This window comes from Lepisosteus oculatus, chromosome 8, assembly GCF_040954835.1.
Source record: "Lepisosteus oculatus isolate fLepOcu1 chromosome 8, fLepOcu1.hap2, whole genome shotgun sequence".
Taxonomy (NCBI): Eukaryota; Metazoa; Chordata; class Actinopteri; order Semionotiformes; family Lepisosteidae; genus Lepisosteus; species Lepisosteus oculatus.
Genome location: NC_090703.1, coordinates 45,110,252 through 45,122,310, shown reverse-complemented (window position 1 = coordinate 45,122,310; position 12,059 = coordinate 45,110,252). Strand labels below are relative to the sequence as shown.

General features: G+C 35.6%; 1 protein-coding gene across 4 annotated transcripts in view; it reads right to left on the bottom strand.

Moving 5' to 3' along the window:
- Positions 1-2,456: 2,456 nt before the first annotated feature.
- The window catches only part of npas2 (neuronal PAS domain protein 2), an 86,683-nt gene continuing 77,080 nt past the window's right edge, over positions 2,457-12,059 (bottom strand). For 3 of the 4 annotated variants that reach the window (XM_015351474.2, XM_069193489.1, XM_015351470.2), the window contains exons 19-22: positions 9,326-9,525; positions 8,464-8,556; positions 7,846-8,056; positions 2,457-7,712 (exon numbers count right to left, since the gene is read on the bottom strand). In XM_015351474.2, the coding sequence (XP_015206960.2) occupies positions 7,512-7,712; positions 7,846-8,056; positions 8,464-8,556; positions 9,326-9,525 (705 nt within the window). In that variant the 3' untranslated portion in view covers positions 2,457-7,511. The remainder of the gene's footprint in view (positions 7,713-7,845; positions 8,057-8,463; positions 8,557-9,325; positions 9,526-12,059) is intronic. The other variant, XR_001478852.2, reaches the window with a different exon arrangement.

Here is a 12,059-nt window from a genome sequence, read left to right as displayed (position 1 = left end):
ACAGTATTTACAATACGACATTATGAATACAGTATAAGGCAAAAGAAAATTGTACCATGCAATATAACTTGTATATATATATATCAATACATCAAGTGTCTATGTGCAATGGAAATAACTTTTTGAGCATCTCCATGAACCATTTTATCCCTAGCTAATTTGCCAGTAAATTGTTAGTTTCTGAACAAATGCATTGGCTGAAATTCTCGCATATTATAGTGGTGTCTTCAGTATGGCTGAGCTTAGGCATTTATACGTTATATTCAAATGGTGATTCCTATTTTTCTGATGGTGGATTCTTCATATAATGATGTCTTATTTTACAATAAATGAATAATAATTCTTCACACTTATATAGTGCTTTTCTGGACATTCCACTCAAAGCGCTTTACAGGTAATGGGGATCCCCTCCACCACCACCAATGTGCAGAATCCACCTGGATGATGCGACAGCAGCCATAGTGCGCTCGAACCACACACCCACTATTAGTGTGGAGGAGAACAGAATGATGAAGCCAATTGATAGATGGGGAATATGATTGGTAAAGGCCGGGGGAAATTTAGCCAGGACAATCCCTGGGATTTTTAATGACCACAGAGAGTCGGGGACTTTTTAAGGTGTAGTGTCCCTGTCACTATACTGGGGCATTCAGGACCCACACAGACCGCAGGGTGAGTACCTCCTATTGGCCCCACTAACACCTCTTCCAGCAGCAAACTTTCCCAGGTCTCTCATCCAGGTAAAAACTCACACTTGCTGAGCTTGAGTGTGTTGCTTGAGTAAGTTGCAGGGTGATATAGCTGCTGGCATATCACTATTACTGTATATGTATACATGCTATTTAATTGAACCATGTTAAAAAGCAAGACTATAACTTATGATGTGCAGTTGGACTGTGTAAGCAGAAAGTATTTGTCCTTGAAATTGCTGGGCTATGCCCATTGCACTAGTAAGCTTGGGTATAAATAGGTTTAAGTACAGTACATGCCACAAAGGGCAGGTTATTAAAAGAGGTGTGTTTCATTTTTAGATCCATTATTACTGTATGTAACCAACATGGTAATGCAATATAGTTCTTGGGAACAGAACTTACCATCTGTTGCTGAACTTTTTCCATTTACAAATTTAGCTAAGTAATAAGTCTGTACACACCTGCCCTGTGATTAGTGAGTCAAGCAATGTCTCTCATTAAGTGAACCTCCATTCAGTTCATTCAGTTGGTGTTTACTTGAGCAATATGACAGCATTAGACTTCAGGAGCGCTGCTGATGGTACACTTGAATACCATCTACTATCAATTTTCAAATATTTCTTTTAGAAAATATTGCTGCATACATGGTTAACTAATAATAAATGTTTTAAATTCGATTTATATAAATATTTACATAGTTTCTCTATGGTCATTGATTCAGTGATCCATTTCTTGTTTTCACTTTGTGATATGTAAATTGAAGAGTATATTCTTATAGCATTCATAAAGATGAACAGGTTTTTTTATTTTGGAAGCATACTGCCACAATTTATCTTGATTTCGTTACAAATAGGTCTCGGATCTTTTTCTAATTCTTAGACTAACACAGACCTTATAAAAATAAAACTTCAAAGCAACACAAGATGCTTTCTTCCTGAAATATTTATTTTATAGATATTACCACATTATTCAAATTAAACTTCTGAAATTATTTTAACATCACTGTAAACAGCTGTCCACAGTTAATATTCCACCTGTTCCAGAATGTAAACGGCTTTTAAACAATATTAACATGTTAAAGCTTATTTTGATGGTACCTGTACAGCAAGAGACAAGCAATACTGTATGTTGCCCATCACTGATTTTGTGGACTTGCGGACCTCAACAATAGAAAGACTGCACCTCCTCCAATAAGACACTTCAATAATTATTCTGTTACAAAATACTTGTTTTTCTCTTTTAAATCATATAACATTTATAAACGTATTTAAATCTATTTTACGTCATATAAAATAAACTACTATATATTCTAAATTATTTTGTACACCATATGATACAATATCTACAAGGTATATTCTGCTGAATTTTGGCAGAAATGGCAGTAATTTTGTACCAGGCTTCTTCTTATGTAGCTCATGAGCCTCATTTATCAAGATTGTGTTTTTTTTACAATTACAATACACTATGCTTGGGTGTGGACAATGTGAGGTACCAGTCTAGTAAAAAGAAAAAAGTAATGGGCAATTTGGAATCCAGGTTGAGAGCTTGTATAACATAGACAAGTATAACAAATAACAAAAAAATCACTATCATCAATCATCTTTGATAAATGGGGCCACGAGTCTAAAACTTAAAAAGTGCATATTCTGAAGTCAGGGGCAAACAGTATTACAAAAACGGAAATAAAATCTGCACCATTTCATCTAATAAAACAAATACAAAGGAACAGAGACCAAAAAAAAAAGTTAAAACAAACACAAAACAAACACAAAAATTGGCTTTTAATGAACAAATGATTTCTCTGGATTGTCGGCAAGTTGTGCGCTGATAATGTAAAAACTGCACAGTGAGGGGTATTCGCTTGCTAAATCCCACATGTCAAAGCTAGACAAACTCAAATGGACTCCAATAGGTCACCCACAATTACAATTGCTTTTTTCTTCCATACCTTCAGTTATGAAGGTGGTAACAGGTGTTTCTATTTACAACATATAGTCTAAGAGCAATATTGGTATAAAAATGATATTAAATAAGACAGCTCTGATTAGTAACTCCTGAAGGACTGGCTTGATTTTAATAACAGCTCCTTTGTTGTTAGGTAACATTCCTATTATCAATAATCATACAATAATCCCAATGGAGTGCACAGTCTGTCAACTTTCTTTTGGCCTTTTCATTTAATTTGAATGGTTATTTTAAACCAATCTTTTTAAACTAAGCAGGGTATGTCAAATTCTAATCATCTTTTATTTTTGATTTGAGAAATAAGGGTCTGAAAGCTCATATTAGATTTTGTTTTAGGAAAATGTCCTGGTTGAAGGAGAAACTGTTCTACTTGTATTTGGTATCCAAGATTATCAATTACCAAGACATAATGCCTAATGTACAGTTTCCCCCAAGATGGTTAGACATATCTGTGGCCCAAAGAAAACTGTTAATTCATATTTTATTTAGTTTTTTTATTGTTATTTCATCTGCACTGTTAGCGAATTGAGATCTCACAGGTTTGGGTGATTATCTAAAGACAAAAGTTTCACCTTTCCTTTGTCGGAAATATCCCCATGCTACATTAGTAATAATTAGGTAATTGCGGGTAATTATCTTTTAATCCCTCACTGATTTATTTTTTATTTATTTTTGTCTTATGATGTACTATAAATAAAACTGAATTGTATATTATATATTTGTATATTGTATACTGGACTGACATTCCGGAACTTTTCCAATAATGTATGTGATAGGTGTGATGAAATAAACATTAATTTTTCAATAACAACAATACACTATGCCTCTATTAACTATTCTCTTTTCATATCGGTCATACCAGATTATAATTGTTCAGAGCTGTTCTAATATGAGTTGTTGACCTGCTCAAAATATAGATTTCTGAAGTACAGGATACAAATAAATTTAAAGAGTACTGGTCTCAAAAGTTGATAATTTTGTTCACAGTATTATTATTTGAAGGTCTACAGTGTTTATATCACAGTAAAGATAAAATAGACTAATTTAATAACTCCCAACTTTTTCAAAAATATTACCTTATCTTACTATGGGATACAAAATTTTACCCTTTGTAAAGATATAGCTGATATAATTGGTAGTAGGAATGTTTCGGATAATATTTGTACAAAAATATTAAAATCTTGTTTGCACAGTACCTGGTTTACATTATATATAGTTTTACATTTATATATAAGTGCCTAATCTTTTTAAAAGTATAAATTAAACATTCTTGCTTTTAAAACTACATTGCACACAATAGTAGTGAAACACTGGGCATAAATATTTAATAACTGTGGCTTCACCATCTTTAAACTCTTAACACACTAAACATCACAATCAACAGGCTATATATGACAGGGAAACAAGAACTAGTGACAAACAGTACAGTATCCAGTCCAAAACTGCACACCAGAAAATAATGGCTTATTGGACAAGACTGGTTAGTGTGAACTTTTAACTCGAACTAAATTAACTTTATACATTTTGAATAAAAAAAAACGATTTTCCATTAGAAAATCCATTAGAATATCAAATAAATATATAACACCTTTACACTTCCTTATTATTTATAAATTTATATTTTTATAAGCTTCTCTTTAAACCTTTTACCTTAAGGGTAAATAAGAACAACTGAAAAGTACATACATACATTATAACAGTCCTCTAGGTTATGTAAAAAAAAAAATAAAATGGAAAAAAAAGGCTTTACTGTGAAGGACCAGTACAATAGGACCTATAAATAGTAAAGTTCTAGAAAATGTCATTTACAGTACGTTTATCTACATTTATTATAATAACCTGGGCAATGGGTAAATTAATTTAAACATAGCATATCTTCAACAAATCAATGGCATGAATCAGAGTATTTTAAGCTGTCAACCCGACTAATTACTTCAAAAGAGAAACAAATGTGCCAGTATTTTGCTAGTGCCACCATAATTCAAATTTCAATTGTAACACTCAACGGCTTATTTTGGTTGTGTGCAGTGGAGAGTTGCATAACGACACTATAGTGGACAAATCCTTGTATAGTTACAGAAATGTGCATGATCAGTAACCTCACTGTGTTCATTCAATAGTGTACTACATATAAACACTAAAATAGTTCCAGCACAGCAGTGGCAACACTTTGTAATTAACATAGTCGATGCAAGTGAAAGCTATAAAAAATCTGAAAGTTTTTCTTTTGGTAGAAAGCTGAAAAGAAAGACACTATACTTGAAGAAGGAGCTCCTCTGCGATTGCAATACAATTGTAGAATATTATCAATGAAACTGGAGATTCTTTAATATTTGTTATGTAAATTTTCCTTATGTCAATGTCTTTGCAGAATAATTAGTTTTTACTTTTATTTAGGTTATAAATCTTACAGATACCAAAATGTGCTCAATCATTGCTCCAAATGAGCACAATTATTGGTTGAGCAACTTAGGAGCTTGAATCCATTGCAACACCTTACTGGAAATGAAAGACTGTAGTGTAAAATTAATATAAGCACATATTTTTTTCAAAAACCACTCAAACGCTGCTGCTACCTAGTATTATGAAGACTAGATGTGGCCTTTTGTTATTTGTTAATATTTAGTTTTTTTTAAGCATATTGAAATACATTTAAAAACCCAGTGGCTTGTCCAAGTGCCTTCAACAATTATCACTACATTTGCAACATTTACATTGATAGCTGGATTATGATAACATTATAATTTAATGACTTTTAAAGTGTTTTTTTTTCCTTTACCACCTGCTTTTCCCTATTCATACAGTTCAATGTAATGCATTAGGAAAAGGTTATACTATTTCTAATATGACTTTAATGGGTTTAATCAACAAATTGTGCCATTTTAAAGACTAGTACATCAAGGCCTGACAACTAGGAGAAATATGACAGACTTGATTTTGTCCCCTATTTACACAGAGTAGAATTAGAGTTCAATTCTACTCTGCAGTATAAATGCACAACTACATAAATGGATGTACAAAAATAATGACAAGCACCAATTTTGTTACTGTTACTTTTCTATAAATTATTATTAGAACCTTCCATCATAAAGCAGGCTGTTGTGAATTTCATGGTCAAGTGGCTGGCTGATGTCTCTTTATGTGCAGGGCCTGCAGATTTATTCAAAGGACACATAAATGAGAGTGAATTACATATAACATAACAGAAAGTTCTGTCATTGCTCCTGACTGATCCACAACTTTTCAAAATATAGTAATAGTATTATGATAAATTTACCACAGCAGTAAAGTTACTGTAATCTTTTCTTGTACCAAGTGACTGCTATCATCTCCCTGTATAATAACATGCCTTACACATGTATATCGCTCAGCCCAAGTGTTCAATAGGTTTACATAAAATACTATAGTGGCAAAAACTACTGACCTAGAAAAATCAGTTGAGAGGCAGATATGCCATCTTAAAGAAAAGGTTGCCTTCACCAGGAATACAATATCACAGCAGTACCTTATGTGTCTGAAAAGTGAAAGTGGAATGAATATAGTGTAAAGACCAGAGTAAATCTCTTGTTACCAAGAACTGTCCTCTCCATCCAGGATTAAGTTACATAAAATGTAACATTTTTCTATTTGTTGTCATTAAGAAAAACAATTGAATATTTTTTGCTTTGCTATACAACTGGAAAAGAAGCACCTTGAGTTAGCAGCCAGCGTGAACACCCACATAACTGCAGACTCATCATGCAGAGCATACATTATGTTTTGTAAATAAAACTCTGTATTTTTCTTCTGGCTTTAAAAATGAGAAAATCAGGTTTTTTAAAATGCTGTTAAGAAGGGGACTAATGTTTTATATTTTTCCAACAGCAAAAACATTGTAGCCAAAACACAGACTGAGAAATTGACTTGGATGACATACTTTGCAAATCTTAAGCCTTAAACCTTACCCTTGGTAAGGGTAAAATCCATTAACTAAATTTTAAAAATGGGCTTTTGTCTTTTGAAAGGTGAAAACTTTAAAAGGTAATTTTTTCTAGTGACTTTGAACAGACTAATGTTAAACATCTAGAAGTGGTGTCAGTAGTGTTCATATGTGCTCAATACTACCATCGCATAATACTGTGAAAAAGACTGTCATTTATGCTAGTTCTCTGAGGTCTCAAGAGTACTTGGCTCCTTAAAAACTCTTCTTTAATGCCCAAATATGTTATGTCTTCTTATACAAACCCAAGGTAGTGCAGCTTGATATTCTTGTCAGTAATACCGCAGCATTCTATGAAATGAAGTGCTCAGGATTTAGCACCTTTATGCCAGGGCAATTAACAGGGTCCATTTCCGCTTACTGTTAGACTTGCAGGACAGACACTGGAGCCTTGCCAATATTACGGCCCACTTAGCTATTGATAGAGCTCACCCCACCTCAAGAAAATACCCAGAACATTTCCTTTTTCATACCCAGCTTCAGGCAAGTGCCATTTCTGTTTCTGTTTCACACAGCGTGTGGCCCCAGCGCATGAATAGAAATGGCCTTTGAAGCGCTTCTGCACTCCAATTTGGGCTGCACTGGCCAGAGGTTATGCATGAAAAGCAGGGACCTGTCTTGGTAGCTTTTGCCCACAGTACACAGAACATGTGGAATACAAAAATAGAATAGTTAAATGCATAAAAAGGCAGTACCTTATCCAGTGTAAGGCCACCAAAGACAGATTTCACAGCTCTGTTTGCCACCAGGGGGCAGCAGTTTTGGCCTTCATACTGGGGCCCATTAGCGCCTCAAGCTACTGATGTTCCAGGCATCCCTTTGAATCCTGTCAGAGGAACTGTAATGTTCTCCGCCGCATTCCTATTCCTCTGTGGCTACCGGGGAAGCAGCATGTTTCGCATGTCTGAAAGGCTGCCCGTCTGGTTCTGAGAATGGTGGAGCTGCTGTTGTTGTGGTTGCTGCTGCTGCTGTTGTGACTGCTGTTGGCTGTATCCTATGGTGCTTTGCTGTGGTAGATGAGTGGTGTGGAAGAGAGTCTGAGTCTGTCCACTATGTAACAACCCAGGAGGCTGCATCTGTTGACAAGACGAAGCAGATTATGAACCACGGTACAATTTCAAAGATCTCGGCCACATGAAATCAATTAAGGACCTGGCTTTTCACATCTGATTTTTCTCAAAGCAAATATTAGCGAGGTTATGGTGTTACCTGAAAGAACTGATGGTGCTGCTGGAGCTGAAGTGGCTGCTGTGACACAGGAGGCTGCTGATGATAGGCAGGCTGTGCTTGATGGGTAATAAAGCTGTTGTGCGGAATCATGATGGGTGATGTGAACACAGGGGATGGGACTATAACAGCACTACAGTTCATCTGCTGCAGTGGTAATGAAGGGGTCACCATCTGCTGGTCAAGTGTGTATCTGAAAAGAAGGATAGTTAATAAAATCTATAGTATTTCTCACATAATTTGCATTTCATATATTGAGAGTCATTTGGTCTCTTTAGCATCTTCACATTCCTTCCTGAGGAAGTTACATATTATATATAGACGTTTCCAGGGATGTCAACAGAACATGCAACAATGCAACCATAAACATCAAACCATAAATCATAAACTTATGCTTCAAGCATATTTCGAAGGACTATTTTATGCTAAATTCCAAATACAAATACTTATAAAGGTAAAACTTAAACACATAAACTGATATTTAGAATAATTTACACAATTCATTTAGGAACACCTATTTAGAAAAGTCAGCCAGAGTTTGAAGGCATTAATCTTTAACTCTAGGGGTGTTGATCTCTACACATGTACAGTAATACTCACTTGGTTTGCTGCATTGCTGTATTGCACTGTGAGGGCTGACCACTTCCACTGCTGTCTGGCATTAATGGCTGAATTGGCTGATTGAGCAGCATGCTGTGGATGAAGCAGAAAGTCTTGATCAATCATGCCCCGGTGCTCCACCTTTTTCACAGCTTTAATGTTTGACACCCTTTGCAAAACTAAGCACTATGAACCAATATCCATTTTTGTAAGACAAAAGCACAATCTGTTTTTGAAATACAGGAAAGAATGTCTTCTCAAATACATCCATTTCCAACCCACCCATAGATTTCCTTCCATAGATACCACCTCTTTCACAGTATAGGCTCCTTACAAAAAGAAAATTCCATCTTATATCCAAAGAGATGGACCACATACCAACCAACCATTTACAGCAGCAACCTGCTTTTCTTTAGAGCAGGGCTGTCCAGTCCTAGTCATGGCCCTGAACCTGAACACCTGGGAGAAGCTAGTAAACTGCAACAATTAAAGCCTGGGAACAACTACTCCATGTAGCTTATGAGAAGCTGAAGTGGAATGAAAATCCCAAGAGACATCAGCCCTCCAGAACCAGAATTCGTCAGCCCTACTTCAGATGTCAACCATCCCAGTACTGATCAGGCTCAACCTTAATATGCTCCTCAGATGTGACAACACCTGGCTACAAAGTGGTGATGCTGCTGTCAAACAAAGACCTCATGACATTCAGACTTACATCTTTGAAGATGTTCACCAAAACTGTTGTCCCCACTGTTTTTCATCAAAGCCTAGATGAGCCAAATATTTATGCTCAATGCAAAACAATCAAGGGCAGTTAAGTCCCTGCAGTTCTAATGGGTAGTGAAAAAACAAGCAAACAAACCGTAATTGTCTATCCTGGTTGAAGTCAGCATCCGAGTGTTGCTGGCTCACATCCTGAGACACTGGCAACTGTGCTTGCCGGGAACTGGTCTGTGAGAACATCATGGGGTTGCTGTAAAGTGGCATGGTCAGGCTAGCATGGGTCTGCACTGGCAGACTGGATGGCTGCATCTGACTCCCATGGATGGCTCTCTGCTGGACCTGGGAGAGGGCGAAACATATGTGGTCAAGAGGGAAATGGTAATGAGTAAGTCTAATGTGGGTTCTTTGTGTCCTCTGGTAGAAACCTTGCACAGCATCATGGTCCATATCTTGTATTGATCAGGGAATAGGTGAGGAATGCAATCTTATTACTATTGTACTCGAAACTGAAATTATTAGAGTATACATAATGAATTAGTTCTTCATCAGTATTTTAGGACATTTCATAACCCATATTAAAATGGCTTTGTTAGGATGGAGGACAAAAGACCATGACTAAGATCCTTAAAAACGAATTAATGACGGGGAAAAAATGAAATTCATGGTCATTTAAACATTCAGCTCTTATCAGAAAATTGCTTCTTCCTGGTAAGGGTCAAAGAACAGCTGAGAGTAACCCAAGGGTGTAGAACACAGGAGACCAACTCCTATATTTGATACCCTGCAGGGACACACATGCGCGCACACAAGCATAATTTAAAGTCAGTATGTCTTTGTAAAGTGGGAGGAAACCAGAGCAACCTGTAAAAAAGAAACAGAACATGCAAACCTCTCTTTAAAGCTCCATATACAACCATTCACTGTACATCATCTAATATATGATGAGTGTAGAATCTGCTCAGCAGCCACTTGGCTAGACTCTGTATTGACTGAAGTATGTGTGATAAAGATAGGTGGCAATAAGCAAGTACTAATTTTAAGGAAATATTAAAATTTTTGCACATACTTTTTAAAGAATACAACTAAAATGAAGACTCATGAAGTTGTTCCATTTTCACATTCACAAGATTTAGCTATTATTATATAATTTATTTAACCTTGCTTTTCATTGGGCAGCTTCATTCCAGTCTGAAAAACTTTGATACATTCTATTTTTTTAATAGAAATTCCTTGAAGGTGTGCCACATGCCATAAGTGTGGATTCACTCAAATTTCTTGTCGTAATTTCATCTTGACAGGAGAAAAGCAATTCAGGCAGGAAGTAGGAATATACACTATAGATATTACATGGGTAATTCTGAGCTGCAGGAAGCCATATTGAATATGAAAGGAATATGGGTGTATAAGGAGATCATATAGAACACTGTATTTGTATTTAGTCATAATAAAAGGATATCATAGCCTTAGAGACAGTTGTAATAAGAGCCACAAGAATGATTTATTGTTTTATGGGACTGTCACTTACAAAGAGAGTCAAGGAACTAAGCCTCTTTAGTCCCTAAACAAAGGCAATTGACAGACTTAACCTCAGTATGAAAAACCCTTAGGTATTTTTAAAAAGTCAGCTCAGGGGTCCATAATAATAAGGACATGGGTTACAACTGAATTAATAAAGTGTGAACAATTTGAAATTTACAGTGTGGTGGGTGCCATGGGCCAAATTCTGGCCTGGTACAAAAAGGCCAAAATCCTAGCTACACCTAGCTAAACTTCCAAATGAGCAAGATTACACATATGGTATTATGTGATGTGTAATCTATTTTATGTTCTTAACTATCATTAATTTTAATTTCTAGCATGCAAGATACATTATGTCAGACCTCTGCTGGATAATTAGCTAAATAGGTTTCCTGATACCTTTAACACAATATAATGTTTCAAATACCACCTGGAGGGCATAATTAACATTCCTTAGGCTATATAGAGTGATTAGAAAAATAAAGTGAATTCTGTAATCCTCTACCCCAAGCTTTTTTGCGTTGTTGTCGAATACAACAAAGCAGTAAACTCGGAATTGTTGGTGGCAAAGGTCTGACGTTCATTTATAGCAAAAGGAGGAGAAAAATATTCAATTCACATTTCAAAAACTAACAATAGAGACAAGAATAAAAAAATAATCTTGAAAGGAGGAGCTCACGTTTTGTTATATAGCTTTAATGAATAAAATCTACCCCGTTCACTAAATCGATAAAAGGTTCTAACAGAACTTGGCCAAAGCAACCAGATTGTGATTTCAGCACCTGGTTTAAAAATCAAAATACTGGAAATAAATGCCTGCTGAGAGTTTAATTATTCAAGTTGCTGCATTAAAAATGCTTTTGTCATTCCACAATGTACAGCATGACTTGCTTAGTAGAGCAGAACTAAATTGCTGATCTAGCCAAAGGATATTGTTGGTTTGCAAACAGCTATGACATTTGGTCTATATAGTCCAGGAGGTCCCCAGGGAATAGGATTCCATATCTACTACAGAACTAATGATGCTAAAAACACTGTGGTAATTGCATTAGCATGTACATGTCATCAAAAAACATGAGGGCAGCCAATACTGCTCAAAACAAAGATGATGTGTGAAAAGATGATGCGTTGAACTGGTGGCATTTTCTGAAGGGGAAAGGGCTTGTTGTCGTTTTTTAAAAAGGGATAACCCATTGGTTAATGAACTTTGTTGCACCAAAATGTGGAAAACTTGCAGAGGAAAATATTTTATTGTTTTATGTCTTAATTTCAATCTGTTTAGAAAATAAAAGGGAAAAAGTACACGTTTAGAAAAATAACTTGAGGCATTTGTCTTAAACTTTCTGGATTTGTAT